The sequence below is a fragment of the Ptychodera flava genome, chromosome 5, assembly GCF_041260155.1.
Source record: "Ptychodera flava strain L36383 chromosome 5, AS_Pfla_20210202, whole genome shotgun sequence".
Taxonomy (NCBI): domain Eukaryota; kingdom Metazoa; phylum Hemichordata; class Enteropneusta; family Ptychoderidae; genus Ptychodera; species Ptychodera flava.
In genome coordinates this window covers 10,969,160-10,989,961 of record NC_091932.1, presented here as the reverse complement: position 1 = coordinate 10,989,961, position 20,802 = coordinate 10,969,160, and the positions used below count along the sequence as shown (strand labels likewise).

General features: G+C 35.3%; 2 protein-coding genes across 2 annotated transcripts in view; one reads left to right on the top strand and one right to left on the bottom strand.

Annotated features, from left to right (window-relative positions):
* LOC139132701 (uncharacterized) overlaps positions 1–20,802 on the top strand; it is a 220,793-nt gene that overhangs the window by 189,370 nt on the left and 10,621 nt on the right. The window lies entirely within an intron of this gene.
* Positions 8,780–18,846, bottom strand: LOC139132617 (uncharacterized). The gene is made up of 6 exons (XM_070698893.1): positions 18,834–18,846; positions 18,320–18,532; positions 17,138–17,350; positions 13,004–13,909; positions 9,837–10,076; positions 8,780–9,202 (listed from the first exon to the last, which is right to left on the bottom strand). The coding sequence occupies exons 1-4, from the start codon at positions 18,844–18,846 to the stop codon at positions 13,704–13,706; spliced, it is 645 nt and encodes a 214-aa protein (XP_070554994.1). The 3' UTR covers positions 8,780–9,202; positions 9,837–10,076; positions 13,004–13,703.

Genomic DNA, 20,802 nt, shown 5'->3' with positions numbered 1-20,802 from the left:
ATGTACACCTTTTTTAACCGTTGTCGCGCGGGTGGGGGGTCAACCTGTTTTCGAAATTTGGAATAGGGGGGTCAACCTGTTTTCAAAATTTGGAATAGGGGGGTCAGCCACATTTTGACGTCGGCAAAAAATAATCCACCGCCCCCCCCCCCAGGCCAAAGAAACTGACCAGTCCCTTATAACCAGATATGAACTGAATGTGCTCACGTGTTGATATCCGGTGAACAGACTAGAAAATTTTAGCATTTACTCAACAGAACAACGAGTGCTAATGTGACACCTGAATGAAAGGAGTGACGTGTTATATGAATGACTTGTACAGATTTTGAGTTTGACAAAATTACAAACTTATTTATCAAGCATTGAAATTGACTGCTGATGACTCGAGATGTATTGACATTTATCAGACACTACTGGACGCATGAAATAATACAGTATGATATAAATTACTGCATACTTTTTGACTGTTATAAAATTGTGTAAAACAATTGTACCTTTGACCTGTCTCAAACAACGACAAGCAAATCAATTGTACCTTTGACCTGTCTCAAAAGACGACGAGCAAGGACATGTTACGCAACATTTGCATATACCCCATATTAATCACTAACCAAAACACAAGAAAAAAGACAGACAGTGTATATTCTGACAGCAGTTCAATTGAGCACACGACGCGGAGTGGAAGACAGACTTCTGATAAGACTAGTTGCATATACGGTCTACTGCCAGAGTAAGCATCTCTGACGAGGATTTATTATATTATGTTTTTCAATATTCCTGTCAATAAACCCAAGTCATACCAAAATAATGGACACCCGTGTGAGGCATGTAATAAGAACCATCAGATATCTGTTATATCATTATATGTAGCAGGTTTCATCAACTTTCGCTCAGTACTCTCAGAGTTAAATAACTAATTACAAAACTTTATTTAATATGTTAATGAGGTAATTATTAACTTGACACGCCCAATGCTTCTCTGTACAATTGAATATTTATCACATCCATATCTGTAGCAAGTTTCATCAAATGTAATGCTGTAATTTTGGAGTAATATCACTAATTGCAAAGTTCGTTAAATATGCAAATGACCCCTTAATTAACTCCACACAACTAGATGCTTTACACCACAATTAGATATCTATCGGATTAGTATCTGCAGCAGATTCATCAAATTTGGTTTACTTATTTTGGAGTTATATGACTAATTACAAAACTTCATGAAATATGCAAATGAGCTATTTGTTAACTTGACACTGCCAAACGCTTGTCAGTACAATTAGATATTTATCAGATCAATATCTGTACCAGATTTCACTGACTTGGGTGCCGTAATTTCAGAGTTATATACCTAATTACAAAGTTCATTAAATATGCAAATGAACCCTTAATTAACTTGACACTACTAAGTGCTTTACACCACAGTTAGATATCAGTCAGATCAGTATCTGCAGCAAGATTCATCAAATTTGGTGCAGTTATATCAGAGTTATATGACTTATTATAAAACATCATAAAATATGCAAATGAGCTATTTATTAACTTGTCACGGCCTAGTGCTTCTAAGTATAATTAGATATATATCAGATCAATATTTGTTGCACGTATCATCAAGTTTGGTGCAGGAATTTCAGAGTTATGCCACTAATAACAAAAAAATCGTTAAATATGCAAATGAGCAGATAATTGACATGACACTCACAGTATAATCATTATGTTATGAGATTGTCATCTGTGAAAAGTTTCATGAAATTTTGTGCGGTATTTCTTGATATATGTCTACACTGTCATTACCGTCTCCATAGGGAAACCATTGTACGGAAAAATGATATTGCATAACTTCATTAATATGCAAGCAACACTAACCAAAATCTAATCACTTCTTGCAAGTAGCATATGGTACCTGTGTACAAATCTGACTTAAATCTATTCAGGCGTTTTTGAGTTATCGTGTAAACAGACAGACACACACATACACACTAACATATACACACACACACACACGGACAGAGAGACATCGCTATGACATTAGCCCACGTGTAAACACGTGAGCTAAAAATGTTCGGTCTCGGGCGCAGAATTTCTGACGTTCGATCTCTCAGACATCCGTTTTCTGCATTTGGGGCTTAAAGTGACGAAAATTCCCAAACAAGACAACAAAGACACGCAAGTTGATATAATATAATAGCAATAACCCCTTTCGCGGTCGGGTATACACTCGATTTTGGTACAACTCGCTCCATATAGCACTCGCCTGTCGGCTCGTGCTATATGTCGCACATTGTATCAAAATCTCGTGTATACCCTTCTGCGTCGGGGGTTATTGCTTAAATTCAAAATGAAGTTACGCTTAAGTTTGATCATGTCAAAAGGATATTAATTAAGATGCGTTGTCATTTAGAAACATGGTCAGGGTGAGGTTCAGCTATCGTTAAACTATTGTCCCACATAATAGTTTCATTTGTCAATGATGCAGCCACTATATGATTCCGACGTTACCAAGTGAATATAACCACTTTTTATGAATTGACAAAATGTTGTTTTCTCCTAACAGTTACAACTAATTCGAGCAGTCCCTGACAGTTATCTAGAGGTAGACCTCTTCAAATCATGTCAACACTTGTCGATATGAATATTCCTATTTTACTACATATCTTTCCTAAAGCTTTGCTCTTTATCAGATGTAATTTGGGTGTTAACTTTCACTTTTATGCGATCAACATTCAAATGATTCATCGACAGAGTAATACCGTCGCTCGCCGTACATGACTAATTAACAATGTTAGGGTTTGAAAGTAATACGAAAAAAATATTCACGAAGAAGCATGTGTTTTATCAGCTTTATTTCAGATATATTGATCAAATTATTCTTATTTATTTATTTATATATTTATTTATTTATTTATTTATTTATTTCAAGTGCGTAGTCTGGGTTACAATATATATTACACTTAACATCATAACCCTAAGGAAGAAATGGAAAACTAATGTAATACATTTGATTGAATATAATCACTGGAAACAGTGAGTGACTCCTTGAGACAATTCAACAACTGAACAGAAAAAGCATATAACAATAGAAACGTCAATCCGGTGAAGAACCGTCGTTCATAAATTTGTTGTGGAGAAAATTGCGCCACTTAGCTTAATAAAAGTTGCAAACTCCCAATGTTTATTATAGACAGTAGAATATCATTCAAAATTGTAGTTGCACAGTAGTTGATTTTGTCCAGTACTTATAAATTTTAATAAATGTGTTACAAATTAGTATAAATTAATCATGAATTAGTATACATTAAGGTTACTTGACCCACGCAAATCAATGCTGCTCGACGGCACAAGTCAAACTTCAATTTTAACTGACCATTGTGCCTGGACTAAACAATCAAGATTATGATTCATTGTAAGCTTTAGGGTAAAATCTATCCCAAGTGAAAGTTACATGTCCGCCCTCAAGTTTTTTTATTTGAAAAAAACTCGATTTTTTCAGCAATTGGTCCGTCGAGTGGTGCGAGAACACTCAGTTTGATTTGCTCCCATGCTCGTAAATAGCCGTAACCCAAGAACACTAAGTTCGATATGTCATCTTTTCATTTTGGTTGATTTAATGCCAAGTGACAAATTACAACACGCTATCAGCTCCATGATCAGACAAATCGTCACGTTAGCATAATATTTTTGAAGTGTTTTGTTAATGTGTAAAACAATTATATTACCGGGAAAAACATCCACTTACCTAGCTGTGATTACGCAGCGGAGCTGGGGCTTCGCGATCGGGTCAAGGGTCAGCGCTACAGAACCAGGCAGTCGATAAGCCACAGCACTGGTGCATAATCACAGCTACAATTATATGTGATATGTTTTTACGGTTTTATATCCAAAGACCCTGTGTTTAACAATATGAGTCGTCTCAAGCAAATTGATAGTACCTACACAGTAAAAAATGCGGACGCGTCTTTACGCTTTCAAAATGTAGATGTTAGATATTGTTAACACTAGTGATCATATTATTAACAATGATGTTGTAAACCTGAACACGGAGTGTTAACAACCATCTCCTTCAAGTGTTCAAAAACTCAGCATTACAGAAATTTTACAATACTGTGAAGCAAGTAATAATCTTTAGCGTTTTTTACTTTACTATGGCTATACTAAATCTATTACTGCTTCGCTGTCCGACAAAGTACATGGATTTTGATGTAACAAATTTCCCAATAAGTGAAAAATATCTCCGGTCTAAAATTGCTGAAAGCATGTTTTTTCTAAAAAAGGAAGTATACATAATAATTTTACACGTTTATTACTGGTTGAATTTTGAAATTTTGAAAAGAAAATCAGACAACCACCATGAACGTATGTATGTATGTATGTATGTATGTATGTATGTATGTATGTATGTATGTATGTATGTATGTATGTATGTATGTATGTATCTATGTATGTATCTATGTATGTATCTATGTATATATGTTTCTATGTATCTATGTATGTATCTATGTATAGTCAGGTGGCTACAAAAATATCGTTACACGGATGACAAAAGTGCCAAATTAGCAACAGATGTTTGTATATATATGTAGATCAAAATTAACTAAAATATTGGGCCACCGGAAAGGTTCGATGACGTCATAAATTCAAATGACCGCCATTATAACGCTTAAAAATGGTAAATTACGTCTAATTCAGGCAGTTTTCAATATTTTTTTTAATAAACTGACACAAACATCCCAAATTACAAATGCAACATGAAACCGATGCAAATCAATTATTATGATGACGTCATAAAGCCAAAATGGCCGACCGAATTCAAAATGTCCCAAATAATATCGTCTTAAAATGTTCAAATGCTGTTAATTAAGCCTGTTCCCAGCATTTTAGTGTGTGAACTGAAATTAACACCCCAAATTACAGACAAAACATATAATTGATGCAAATTAATTATTTTGATGACGTCATAAAACCAAAATGGCAACCGAAATTACAAAATAGCCTATGAAGTTCATTATGCTTAGTACAATAGCCCATTTACTGACAAAATGATAGTTTAAAGGTAATGTACAATTTGTCTTGATGATCCATAAACTCAAAATAAAAGATAGATGTACTAAAACTTAGCCGATAAGCTCAACACAAATTACAAACTATTATGAAATTATTTATTATTTAACAATGGCCTCTGTCTGAAAAATTGAATCACTCTAAAGGAAATTAAGGCAACTTTACCCGGCGGTTCTACTTTTGAACGTGTTACTTATAGTGCGTAGGTCAATAGTAGTGTGATTTCATGATAACGAAAAACATAGCGAGAAACTGGTGAATAAATCATGCCTTGACCCTTGTCATGTGACCTTGGGCCCTGAAAAAAAGGTTTTATGTGTATGATTTTGGTCTTTTCCTTCCTTTGTTTCAGAAGCCTTTTTCGTTTGTTGAATTTTCTTGGTTTTTATGTCTCGATGTGTGGTGACAGACACGTACTTTTGTGCCACAGTAGTTCTTTTTTGGAGGATGTGCTGGCTTAAAAAGACTGTTTGGTAAGGGTTTTGTGAACAAAGAGAAGACTTGTTTCGCCTTTTGAAACTAGCTTAGCTTACTTTTTGCAGTTTTCGTGAATTTTATTAAAAGCGTTTGCCTTTCGTTTTTCGTCTTGTGTTGCTGTTTGGAAACCATAAACATAAAAACACGCCAGGAAGAACATAAACAGAAATAGAAAGTTAAACAAAGACAAGAACTCAGAAAGATTCTCAGATTCATCAACAATCTTGCAAATCAAACCTTAACAAATGTTGCAATCAAAGTATTAAGCGAAGGCTTGAAATTCATTCCCGCTCCGAAGTGTCTATACAGAAAAATTGTCGTATGAGATATCAACAAATTTATTCGCATCGTAAGATTGTGCATCATCATTAGAAACAAATAGTCAATCAATCAGACATCTGTTCTAACATAAGTCAATGTACGACACTACTAACAGCGGAAAACCCAAAATTTGTAAAACTGTCTCGAAGCAACTTAGATCGATAGAGGAAAGTCCATTCGCAACCCACATCAGAAAGAACATGACTCTAGCAGAAAAGACTGCTCTGAACAATGTGTCTAAGAACAAACAAATTTCAATAAAACCCATCAATAAAGGAAGAGGCATGGCAGTTGTGAATACGACAAATGACGCTAAAGAAAGTTATAGACAGCTGCGAAATGTACACTATTTCATTTGAAATCATTTATCTGCGACATCATTGACGAGGTGATTTACAGTTTCCCCATTCTCATAAGTAGAATAATTTGTACACAACGATGGTATCTCCTGCTAAAAATACACAAAACCCAAGCAAAAGGAACAATCATCTCCCAACGTCTCAATAGAAATGGCTGCTCGAACCCAATAAACCAAATATCAGAATTTCTAGACTTTGTCATAAAACCAATCGTTCAAAGACGACTTTCATATGTCAGGGACACAGAAACTTCATTAACTAGTTAGAATCAATAAAAAAGCAAACTCTATACTGGTAACACTAGACGTGGTATCAATGAAGAAAAACACGCCAAAAATGAAGTCATAAATGCAGCGATCGTAGCGTTGGACTCTGAAACAGTACCAGCCATCTGATACGATACAAAAAACCCACCAACAACGTACATGGAAGCCTTACTGTCGATCATTCTGAAACGCAACATAATTTAATTCAAATGAGAAAAAGACCAAAAAATCTATGGATGCAGCTCACAAGAAATTGCTGATATCACATATCATAAAAAGTTATATTAAATCCCAAATCCGGTCAAATATTCGTATGGAAATTTAAAAGGTGACATTTTCATGATTTACACAGTAACAGAACATCAACTTCTAACATTCAGAGCATTTGTCGAGGAGTGCAACACCATGCATCCTACTTTCAACTTGGGAATTCGTAACTGAACATTCTATCGACAAAATCTCATGCCTTGCCCTTGTGGTCTTCAAATGTCAGATACGCAATCGACAGAGATGGCTCGATTTTAAAACCCACACAAAACCTGACGACGATATTTATCTGCCACCAACCTTCAAATGCTTCATTAAAGATGAATTACTCAGATATGTTCGTACATGCAAAAAAATATGGACTTCATGAAAAGGTTAATATCTCAACGCAAAAACTTCAGCAACGAGAAAACACAAAATGAAAGACATAGCTTGTATCAAAAAGAAGTTACTGTAATAAAACGTCAGCCATCCTTCATCAACAAACATAAGAGTAATGATGTAACGAAAAACTTCTCAGCACCACTTCATCAAATGTGATAAGAAACTGGAAAATACTGAAGGGCCATTACACGCTGGCCATGGTTTTCCAGAAAACCTATAATAACGTATAAAAGGAAGGAAATCATACAAAATATCCTCCTTCAAGCAAAATTCAAACACAAGAAGAGTACAAATGAACGGTCTGAGCAACAATTCACGCAACAATCAGACCACAACATAATGATCTTAGCTTCTCTCTTTGATGAACAATGGCTACCATCAAACTGAGCATGTGGGAATACAAAACCATTTGAACAAAACCATTCAAATGACTGAAGAAGGGACCCAACTTTGGCCCGAAACGTCGCTTAGAAGAATCACCGACACAAAACCTTTTTTTCATGGACCAAGGTCACATTACGAGGGTCAAAGCACTATCGATTCACTGGTTATTCACCAAGTTTCCCTTATCACGAAACCACATTGATCTACTCACTATGTTGTATCACAAGCAAAGGTAGAACCATTGTGTAACTCTGCCTTCATTTCTTTTTATATCGAATCGATTTTTCAAACACAGACCATTGTTTAATAATCATTAATCTCGTAAGAGTTTGTTACTTGTGTTGAACTTATTGGCCAAGTTTTGGTAAATTTATCTTTTATTTTGAGTTTCTGGAATATTAATAGAAATTGTACATTACCTTTAAACCATCATCTTGTCACCTAAATGAGCTATTGTAACAAACAGAGTGAACTTCATAACCGGCCATTGTGTAACTTTCGGTTGCCATTTTGGTTCTATGACGTCATCTCAATGATTAATTTCCATCAATTATATGTTTGTGTGTACATTTTTGGAGCAATAGCTAATTTTGATCTACATTCACATGTGAACCTCTGTAGTATGTATGTATGTATGTATGTATGTATGTATGTATGTATGTATGTATGTATGTATGTTCGTATGTATGTATGTATGTACGTATGTACGTACGTATGTATGTATGTATGTATGTGTGTATGTATTTATGTATGAAGCAAACAAACGTAGTCACTGTAACAAACGTCATCTAGTTATTGGAAATTAATCTTTGGATTTATATTCATTGGCCTTTCTATTTTAGAACTTGGGGTGAACGCGAAACAAAATTTCAGATTGAAAAATCATGAATTTTAGCTTAAAGATGGAACTATACGGTAACATGTATGTAGGACTGCCTGAAGAAGGGCAAATGTTTGTCGACGTCATGTAACCTAGTTTACTGCTTCAATTTGTACACTCACCTTATCAATTATCTTTCTGGCAAACCATATCAATCGATAAACTGCTGTTCAGCAGACTCAATGTTATGTTCTATGATTCAGCTTTTGACATGAAAGCATTAGTTATTATGAACAGTCAAAGGCTGCAATTCCAATTTCAGCGATTTTCTATACATAACAACGAGGGTAATACATGTGAAACGAACACCTTGGGTAGGTTATCAATACTTCGTATGCCTTCTGATGCAAGGGACAAGAAAGAAGTAATCTTATTTGACGATCTTTTGCTGCAGATTGCTATAAGTTCTTTATTCTCAAGAAGTTACCAAGAACAAAATGGACACGTTCAATGTCATTCATTCTAAAACTATCCAATTCAGGTTAAATAAAGAAGCCCTTCACCCGACATCATCATCGTTAGCATGCATAAAGTATAGCTCGTCTCTTCTGTTTAAAATGGTCCCGCTTGATGCCAGCCTTGTATCTAGGTAACCATTACTTCTACCTCACACAAGGTCAGCATCTGCGTTCTATCAATCAGCTGTATACTGACGTATCGCCCTCGCATTGGAGTCTCACAACCACATCTGACATGGACTGGATTTTCCTTCACCATTCTCCCAAGTATCATCATTCCACAAGGTGGATTATCCTCGAAGGTTTCACTGTCACCAACACGGATCTCGGCATTCTTCAGACGGAAAGCTTAAAGAGTAGAAAAAATTAATTTTGTTAGTAAGTTTGATATATATGCATCTATGGTAATGCTATTTATTTCACTGTTATGAATTCTATCAGTCCATAAACTTAACAGCATCAATTAAGAAGGAGGATGAAGAATGAAGGAATGTTGAAAGAAATGAAAAAGAGAAAAACTGGATGAACTATTATTATTGATGACTTCACTTTATTTACGTTCTCATAACAACGGCTAGTTGAGGTTGTTGAACATATAGTAAAGTTCTTATAAAACTTGCATGAGTTCCTCCGCCAGCTGCAGCACAAGTTTAAAACAACTTCTATCTAGTGTTTTTACCGGCATCTGAAACTCACTTGTGAAAGCAAGTCATCATAGTAAGTTCCTGCTTGACGTAATCTTCCTACTCGCATTACCGGTCTGGGTAGGAAACCGAATATTTAGAGAATAACATAATGGAAGAAAACCCATTTGTGATCGAAAGTTCCCTAAGAAAAACATGCAATGTTTTCGACTTGAAGCACCTTCTTGTCAATTTCTAGTTACGTATTATAAATGACAAAAAGAAATATTGTTCAGAACTATGATACTTTCAGCCAATAATTATTTCTGTGTTTAAGCATGTTCGTCATGTTTACTTACGACAGCAATCCTGTCTGTTGGTGATAACAACTTCATAGATGTCGTAAGTTTCTCCCAGGTCCACTGTCCACCAAGGTTGGTATTCTTTGTTTGTCCAAGAGCATGAACCAGAGTTTGCATCAGTATTGAAGTCTCCATCAACTGCATTTTCCGATCCAGAATCTTTTTTGGATCTATCGGAGCTCTGAGCAGTTGGCCTGCCCTGCGCCACATTGTGGAGACCAGGAGGAAACTCGCAAGCTGGGAAGATCAATTACTACCCTTTTCAGTAATAGAGCGCGAAGCCACTGCAGTGAACTGCAATAAAACTGCTCACACTAATTAGTTTCAGCTGTAGCCAGCTGGCAAAGTCGACAACATTGTATGTCCCATGCAGACAGTTTGTCTGGGGAAGTTGAAATAAAAAAGATTTGTACATGGACCAGTGCATGGTAATGTTACATTGTATCTTAATCTTGAACACAGGGTGCCAATCGTAAACTCTCATTTACAACTCGAGCCTCAGACAGAGCTAGTTTTGCCTTTGTACAAGCAGACTTTTTGGTCTTTATCAAGTAGCCTTGTTCAACACCAAAGTGGCCACGGCTATAGCTGAAACTAATTAGTGTAAGCAGTTTTATTGCAGTTCACTGCAATGGCTTCGCGCTCTATTACTGCAAATGGTAGTAAATAAAATTACTTGAAAGAAATGAATTATATGCATTCACGCCAAACATACCTGTTCAAGGTTCGATTTGCCCGGTTGAAAGAACAGGAAATAGGATGTTTGGGAACAGTTAATGTAACCTGGCCGAAAATATTTCAGAAGCTTAGTTTTTTGCCAACAATAATTCTCATCTTGTTAACCCGTGCTCAAGTCCTGAATCTGTAGTTCCCGCACTTGTGCCTGTTGGCGTTGACTATTAAACGATTAGAATGTAATCAGACGTAGAGATGGGGATATTTCTACCTCTACCCGTTCTTTGCCGTTCTCATTAGTTGATAGTCGCCTCACTACATCCGAATAAATGCTAAAGAAAATCAAGTCCTGCACTTTTATTTATATACAGTGGCCACTGATGAATGGAAGCCACAGTGCCGTAAAAAACTGCACGGATACAGAACTGCATGTTTAATTGCTTAACATTTACGTACACTAATGGATGCACTAAGACAGTTCGCCAGTTCATTGAGGCCAAAGACTCTCTATATTGAGGCCAAAGACAGTCTATGTTGAGACCATGTTAAGGTAGTAGAGATAGTAGCAGCCGATCAGTGGCTTCACGGTTTCACGGTGAAAAGCCTCTTTTCGATTGGTCGGCCGTTCTGGCTGATGCGCGAGATTTGTAGTTTAGGCGTTATCTTATGGCAGTGGTTCAGAAGTAGTGAGGTGGCAATCAATTAATGCGAACGGCTGTAATCGATTCGTTAAGTATCTAAGAGAAAATTCTAAAACTCTGACACTTGTCTCTAATTTTCCACAGGGTTCAATTTTGTTATGTTTTGTTTTATTTTGTTTTATTTTTATCTTTGACTTCCCTACGTCTTAAAGTTGGTAACTTTACACATATTCGCTGAAGCGGATCAGGCACCAATATCGAGGACAATGAATTAAAATTCCTTAACGATATTACACCGGTTTCTTCCTCGGTTTTCTAGCAAAGCTATGTCAGCTAATACGTCCAAAACCATAAGTATGGTTATAGCGTCACGTCCAAAAGTTAATCATGTGATTGATTCAAATGTATATGTTCATGGAAGCATTAGAAATATGACATTATAAATGTTTTCTATCACACCATTCTTGGCATTGATATTGACAGTACCTGAAGTTGGGATTCTCATCTCGATAATGGATGCATAAAATTGTATATCAGATTCTGAATTTTAAGGAAACTGTGTCCCTTAACGACATTTTCTGTCTGCAATTGATTGTTTCTGCAGTGTGTAGGGCAATACAACAAAGGCGAACCTTCGCTTGATATACGAATTTCAACAACAGGCTTGTAAAGTCGTACTTGAGGTTAATGTCATAATATCAACAAAAACTCCTTTCTCGCGTCGTAAAATGTTACCAGTTGACCTTCGCATTCGTCTGACTGTTTGATTGCTGTTAGAAACTTTCTCACTTCTAAAAAGTGAAGCGTCTGATTCCTTAAACCAGTTCCTTTATGTATCCTATATAAAAATTTTGAATAATCGTGGATCAAGTAACTGTTATTCATACTAATTTATTATAAATGTTTAATGATTTATTAAAAAATTATAATTTTTTATAAATACTGGACAAAGGTCATCTATCGTGCAACTACAATTTGGAAAGATATTCTACTGCCTATAAGAAGCATTAAGAATTTGCAACACTTTAAAAACCCAGTTGCGCAATTTTCCCCACAACATGTTCATGATGGTTCTTCACTGGATTGACGTTTTTATTGTTATTTTTTTTCTGTTCGATTGTTGAAGTGTCTCAATGAGTCTCTCGCTGTTTCTTGTGATTACATTCAATTACCTGTATAAGTTTTCAATTTGTTTAAGGTCCTTCCTTTCGGCTGTGTGATGTAAATCGTAAAAATGTTGTAAGATAGACTACCCATCTGAGAGAAATGAATAAATAAATACATACATACATACATACATACATACATACATACATACATACATACATACATACATACATATATACATACATAAATAAATAAATTATAGAGAATAGTTTGATCTATTTATCAGAAATAAAGCTGATAAAACCCTTGGTTCTTCGTGAAATAATTTTCTGAAATACTTTTGAACCCTAACATTTTATTTGAACCCTAACATTTTAATTAGTCATGTACAGTGAGGGACAGCATATATGATTATGTCTTCACATTGGCTGAAAAATTCATCATTCTTAGGGTGTTGGAGGAGCGTAGAAAGCGCCCTCCAGTGATGGATTTCAGTCTACTTTGTCAATTAATCATTTGAATCTTGATCGCATAAAAGTGAAATTTGGCACCAATATTCCACCTGATAAAGAACAAAGCGCTTGGAAAGATATGTAGCAAATAGGAATATTCATATCGACAAGTGGTGATATGATTTGAAAATGTCCACATCTAGATAAACTGTAAGGGAAAGCTCGAATTAGTGTTACCTGTTAGGAGAGAACAATCGTTTGTCAATTCATATAAAGTGATTATACTCACGTGGTAAAGTCGGAATCATAGTGGCTGTATCATAGAAAAAGGAAAGTATTATTAGAAACAATAGTTTAACGATAGCTGAACCTCAACTTGACAATGTGTCTGAAATGACAAGGCATCTTAATTGATATCCTTTAGACAACAAACTTAAACGTAATTTCATATTAAATTGTACATTAGTTCACAGTTTGGAATATAACTAGGTCTCCTGACACACAGAAGAGTTCGGCAATAAAAAATGTGAACTTTAATTCACATGCTAATTTTTTAAACATGCAAAAACATTTGGTAATATTTTTATCGAATTCAAGGGATTTTATTTAATAGACCTCATAGATGAACCATTTAATAAAATTGATAAAAGTGATGTGAACATGCATTTTGAAGCTTTTGATGCTCATAGTTTCGAAGACTTCAGAAATTACAAAAAATGACTTACTCTCGCCTTCCGTAAATATATGTCAGCAAGTTAGAAGAAAAGAAAGTAAATTACAAGTAAAATGTGTACAATAAAAGGTTTAACCAATTATACAATTTTATGACCGTCTGTTGCAAAATGAGCTTGACATTCAGAGTGAGAAATGCTTTTCCATGTATTTACTGTGTCAAGCATTACCATATATCAAATTGATTAAAATTGCACGCATGATTATTTTGAGATTTAATATCGAAACGGAGTTCAGTACAAATCTCATGACCGGCCTTATTTTTCCGTATTAAATGTAGAGAAAAATGAGACGAGCGAAGATAACATACCTATTGCTGGAGATTCCGTTTTTGGTGGTGGTGGTGGCGGTGCTTCAGTTGGTGGTGGTTCTGTTTTCGGTGGCGGTGGGGGCGCTTCAGTTGGTGGTGGCTCCGTTTTTGGTGGTGGCGGTGGTGCTTCTGTTGGTGGTGGCGGCTGAGTCGCTGCAGGTACATAAGTTGGTAAAATAAATAAGATTACTGAATACATACTATTGAATATGGCTGGATTTTCTGATTTTTATAGTTTAGAGATAAGAGTAGTGTAACTTTATGTTCAGGGTTACCTATCTTTTAATCATCCACTTATGTGTTCATTTCACAGAACTGATAATCAGGTATGGTAGAAAGTGCAACGCATCTCATTATTAGACTAAGATTGTGTTCAAAAGCATGATTTATGATAAAAAACTTAAAGGCGCATGAAAGACGTAACAGAGTACAAATTTTGAAAGGTAATCATTTCACGATTCCCCGTCATGGTTAATGATCACTGCATCCTTCTGAAGTGACCAGAAGAATACCATGTTGTAAATTTAAGCCTTATTTGATAAACTCCTTACACTATGCTTTCCTTCTGTCATGACGTTGGGCATTTAAGTGATGCCAGTGAATGTTTATGGAAATATTAACCAATATTTGATTGTACCAAGTGTAAAAGAAATACTTTGATAATTATCTTAAAACCGAAAGCTGCTTAAGGATAAGACCTTGTAAGAACAAACTAGTCAAAAACTAACAGCCGACCAATTATTTCAATTGCAATTGCAAAAAAAATAGAATAGAGAAAAAATAGAGATAGCAGAAAAACGGGCTCAGAGGGAGATTGAAGAAAGGCAGCACAATGGGAACATGAAAGGAATCCGTTATTTGAATATTTGGTAATGCCGTTTGGAAAGCAAAATGCTCCTGTGACATATGCGACTTATGGATTGAATTTTAAATATTTATGAAACCTTTGCCAAAGCCTATTTTGATGATATGAGCGTGCACAGTGCTGGATGGAAAAATAGGATTGTCTGATCTGAGGGCAGTTTTTGACCATTTTAGGGATGCTTACCTTAAGACCAGACAAGTGCTTCATAGGTATGCCTTCCTCGGTCAAGTCAGCTATCATAGGAAATGTATTCCTAATTTCTCACCTGTTTCAAGTGTCCGAACAGACTTCACAAACAAAGGAAACCCAAATTATGTTGTTAGGAATACATAATGCGAAAGTGCATTCAATGCCTTGAAGGAAGACTTGATGTCCGAACCAGAATTAGGCAGTCCTACTTTTGACACAGAGTTTATTGTTCAAACTGATACTTCAGAAAGATGAATTCGTGCTGTTCTAAGCCATGTCGACAATGAAGGTTAAGAACACCCAATTATGTACCTAGGTTGAAAACTCTTACCAAGAGAAGAGTCTTATCCAATCATACAGAAGGAATGTCTTGCTATTGTTTGGGCAGTCAAGAAACTACATGTCTACCTTTATGGAAAACCCGTTGTGATACAAACAGATCACAAGCCATTGAAATGGCTGGAGAACATGAAAAATAATAACAGCCGTTTGTTACGATGGTCACTACAACTTCTGCCTTACTCCTTCAGTGCTCAGCACAGGCAAGGAGTTTGCAATAAGAATGCAGATGCATTGTCAAGAATATAAATGACGTTTAGCTACAGGGAGTTGCTCTTTAAGTAGATATTAGTCTGTCTTTTTTATATTAGATTTTTCTAACGCACTTCAATCTCCTTGTTGATCTATTTGTGATTCACTCATGTATCGTACAATGGTCTAGTGTAATAACTGTCAAGTGTGTACAAATTCACTTTAAGAGACAGACATGACTGTCATCATCAACAAGGAGAATAAGGAAAAGCAAACAAACAAACAAAGCACCACTTTGATGATGGAAGTGGGGAGGTGTCACAGTATTTTTACATTAACTCTGGACCAAATTACTGTATAATACATGAACACTGACTTTTACTATCACAGATTGCAATAATACATGAACACTGACTGACTTTTACCATCACAGATTGTGATATTAAAAACAAAAAGCACCGCTTTTTTCTAGAGGAAGAATGAAGATGTCATGAAGTTGGGTATTTGCGTGATGCCAGTGAATGTTTATACAAATATAAACCAATATTTGATTGTACCAGGTGCAAAAGAAATACTTTGATAACGCATGATTATCTTAAAACCGAAAGCTTCTCAAGGCTAACACCTGGTAATATTTAATCCTTTACTTAAAGGCAATTGTGTCATGATTTCTTAGAAGCCGACGTCATGATCAGTTTAGATAATTGCAAGCTGTTTAATGTTGTTATCGCAATCTTTTAATTACGCAAATCTTAAGGCAAAAGAAAACAAGGAGATCCCAGAACGTAATGTTAATGTGTAACTTATACAGTGAGATTTCAATATTTTGTACCTCTGACGACAATGTGGCAATACTTTTGTCATATGACTATGGATAGCCAATTAAGCTAGCGGCTGAACTTGTCAGGAGGAGCTTCTGAGTTTTGGCATTATAAATTGAGTAGTTTTCTGTAGAATTGTTAGATCTCTGTTTAGACGTGAATGCCAATGAGGTGATGAGCCGAACATTTTGATTAAAAGTTTTTTCCAAAATGAAACTACTAATAACTGTGCATTTATAGACATTGGATAATTGACATAAATTTACTGATTAGAATAGGGTGCTTACAAGTGCACATGTGAATAAGAAATTTTATTTTGAATTTCACCTATAAAAAATTAACTATAAATGGGGGTCTATGAGAGAACTATAAATATTTTTTTACAACATAGAACTACCAATATGTGTGCATTGATAGATATTAAATGATTCTCATAAATGTACTTGATTACTATAGGGTAACTATAAGTGCATATGTAAATATGCAATTTGATTTTGAAATTTCACCAAAAATGTTGATTCACTGTCCATTTATAGGTAAATGGTTGTTCAATAGTGGCTTATGGGCTGTAATAAGTTTCTTGAGAAACAATAATATGTCTCTCTGTACAATTACAAACCAAACAATAAATGAAGGTAAACATTACAGCCACTGTCCCTTTGGATATTCATAGCTAATTATACTGTCTGCAAGTACTTGATAGGATTGTTTATTGTGACATGTGATCTTTTCTCATTAAATTACTTGAAACCTTTCATAAAAATGATTATTTGAAAATGTTAAAAAGTATACTCTTTAAGTTCAAAGGTCGAATGAGAAATCATATATTCGGATTGAGTTTGACACGCAGGGGAGAGTCACTGTTTTTTGTGCATTAAAATGGAAGAGCGTCATTTTTTCTTGCAAACACATTCGAAGGGTCACTTTTTTTCGCACAGTGCCATTTTTTAAAATACACCCCCTGTTATTTCTTACGTGTAATTGTGCCTGTTTTGTAGCCAGATTGTGCTCGCTTTTCTCCAATGGTGTGTTTCAACCAGCATTGCTTCTTTGGTGTTAGAACCCAAGCAACACAGCCGTCAGTGTTTCTACAATCTTCGCAACACTCCTCAGGACTCTTTTTGATGTTCTTTTGTCCTTTATTCAGGTCATTACCTGGTCTGCGGTAGCCGCCTTCGATCTCACAACCTTCATGTAACATAAGTAAAACATTATTTCTTGAGATCAGCTAGCATTCTAATTTGGACGGTTTGTGGAACAGTATAAAGATACAGCTGATACCAGGTGCTGCCACTGCCAGGACTATTTTGTATTCATGCTTACGCCGCAAAAATTGAGGTAACACTTCAGAAATTGTCATCGTTGATATACACGTATTTTGAGAAATGTAGCAGAAAAAAGACCAAAAAGTCGAAATTATACAAATTGCAGGCGATTGGGAGGGATAACAACACAATAGAGTCACAACCAGTTGAATGCTGTATAGGGTAGTGGGATATTTTTAATTTTAATACATTAAAAGTCATTTCTTTTTCTTCATGCAAACTGTATATTTCTTTTTTGTTTGGCATCAAGAGAAAATTTCTCGTCAACATGAAGGCGAATATTGTTAATAAATATGATTGGGCACATTTCGTATATCTTACGTGTTATTGTGCCTCCAACATACGCCGGGGACATATAACAATGCAACCAGTTTTTTCCGATCTTAGTGATCCTTTTGGCGACAGAAGAAAATAACATGTCTTCTGATCATTGTTGGAATGGGACATCAGAAATCGCCAAATAATTATTGTCAGTCAGTGTGAATAATTTGCTAAGTCAACCGTGAAAATAGAAAATGTTGACATCTTTAAGGTTATCTTGTCCACTGCTTCGTTGCGGTACCAGCTGCCCAGGATAGGTAGGCTAACCTTGTTAGCATGCTACATGCGTCAAGATTGACACGTTCAGTGTTATTCAGCAAAACTACTAAATTGCCGCAGTGAAATCAAACTGGGAAAGCCGCCACAAATTATTCAAGAAAATTGCTTGTCATGTTGGATATTACATCACCGCGTCTACGATAAAGCGTCTCACAGATCCACTTAATTTTTGTGTTGGTGACCTTCATCTGACTAACAAACGATTATGCAAGCTCATAAAAAATTATCTTACGTGTCATTGTGCCAGTATAGAAGCCAGAGCCTGCCTGTTTTTCACCGATGGTGTGTTTCAACCAACATTGATTCTTTGGTGTTAGAACCCAAGCAACACAGCCGTCAGTGTTTCTACAATCTTCGCAACACTCCTCAGGACTGTTTTTGATGTTCTTTTGTCCCTTGTTCAGGTCATTATGTGGTCTGCGGTAGCCTTCATCGAACTCACAACCTTCATATAGCATTGGAGAGAATAGATACATTTCAATGACTAGGACCACAAACACGCACTCGCACACATACATATATACGTGCATGCATGAATAAACACACACATCCTAACAGGCACACACGTACGCGTACACACACACGTACACACACACACACACATACATACATACATACATACATACATACATACATACATACATACATACATACCATATTGAATTTGATTATCAGTAATAAAGGAACTGCTATGTTGAAGCTTTTGACGTTCGTGTATACAAAGAAGTCACAATTAAATAACTTACATTCGCCTTCCATGATTGCATGTGAACAAGATAAAAGAATGACTGGGTTAGAATCATGTAAAAATCGTACAATATGGAAGTTGTATATAAAGTTGAATAATTGTTACAATAAGCTTCACATTTATAACATAATCATCATCAAAATACTACCAGGTTTTCATAAAGTCAACGTCTGTCTTTTTCAAATCAAATTAAATCAATTATTTTAACATAATTAAACCTTTCGGTGAGAGCTACAAAGTGATAAGAACAAAAATTCCAGGCCATCAACATATGCCAACAGTGTTTACGGCACCAGAAGACCGGTGTTAGGCGTATCAGTGCTGCTTCAAGGGAAGGTGGTGTGATATTTTTCGATCCTGTGAAATTAAACTTTCAAAATGTTTTGGATAATTACAGATAATATATATGTTTATGAAATGCATACAGGAAGTTATCACGTAATATTAGAAGCGATTCGTTGAATAATACCTGACATTATCGGATTGTTGTCTGTGCTATGTTGCTCCAGCATGCACATAGTATCCACACAATCATTTCAGTATGGGATGTAATTTGTTGTTGATGGGTAGGTGTACACGTAATGTTACATCAAGTTGGTTATTACGAGTGCAGGGCCGCTATAATTCCTATAGTTATGATACTTCAGGTTCAATTATAGAATCATATTTCTCCCTATATAAAGGCTAGGTTTTGATTATATATTTTCTTACTCTAGCGATATTTAGCCGCTTAGAGCAATCAACTTATTTGGCATTTGTGCAGTCAAAATGAACCGGGAAAAACGTTCAATTTCTAATGAACAAATTAGATAAAATATAATCTCGTACACCTGAAGGTTTGTCTTTTATTGTAAACATCGGTTAGCGTCGTAAGCATCCACAGACGGCATTACAATATCTATTTAGGTTACAATATTTATCTGTTGTAATCGGATAACCCTCTTGAAATAAAGTATAACAATTATAATAATAATAATAATAATAATAATAATAATAATAATAATAATAACAATAATGATAAGCTGACCGGAAACGCTCTCCGAAATTTATGACAGTGTTTTGCTTTCTTTCTTCTTCCGCGTTTTAATTGAATGTACTTTTGAAGATTATTAAAAGTAATTTGTGTTATTATATATATATATATATATATATATATATATATATATATTTGTATATATATATATATAATATATATATATATATATATATATATATATATATATATATATATATATATATATTTGTGTGTGTATATGTGCGTGTCAAAAACCTTTAAAAACCTGTTAGGAACGAAGCTTATCATAGTTATGATGGATATTATTCCAGCAACAGAGAGTGTTTGAGCTACATATGCACGCCGGTGTAAATAGCTGACCGCGGATGTAAAATTGAATGAAATTCTGCGCACTCAAGGCTGACATTAAACTAGCTTGGAAAAAGATGTAGACAATGTCCGTTTTGGATCATTCCCCTTTTCAATTGAAAGTGCCTGCACTATTTATGTGCATGACTATTTAGTTTTGGAATTTCAACACTGTGACAGTTTATTTTGGTAACAAAAAGTGCTGGTCACCACTGAGACATAAGAGCGATACATTCTGAAACAAAAAATAATCACAGGAAGCGATGGCCCGTGGCGACTATTTCGAAAAGGCAGAGGATTTGTACTGGGCCGTTGGCGCCATTTCAGACAAACAGCACACCAAAGAAAAGATTGCAAAATATAAAGAAAAAGAACATGCGACTATCTTACGTAAAAGATCATCATTCTGTTTGAAATTCCAAACAATCCTAATCGACATAGGCATTTCATGGTACGTGTTTCTTAAGAAAAACTAGAGAAAATTTCAAAGATTTATATAATTCGGTTGTTAACAGGACATCTGGAAAACTCATGGTAGGACTTGGTGTCACCCACAAGTCAACATATATTTCAAGTGCAGATCACACTTCTCCGTAACTTCAAC

Coding starts and splice junctions, on each gene's coding strand:
- LOC139132617 (XM_070698893.1), bottom strand. Junction 17,351..18,319: donor CTATACTGGCACAATGACAC/GTAAGATAATTT, acceptor TGTTACATGAAG/GTTGTGAGATCGAAGGCGGC. Junction 13,910..17,137: donor CAAAACAGGCACAATTACAC/GTAAGAAATAAC, acceptor ATGTACCTGCAG/CGACTCAGCCGCCACCACCA.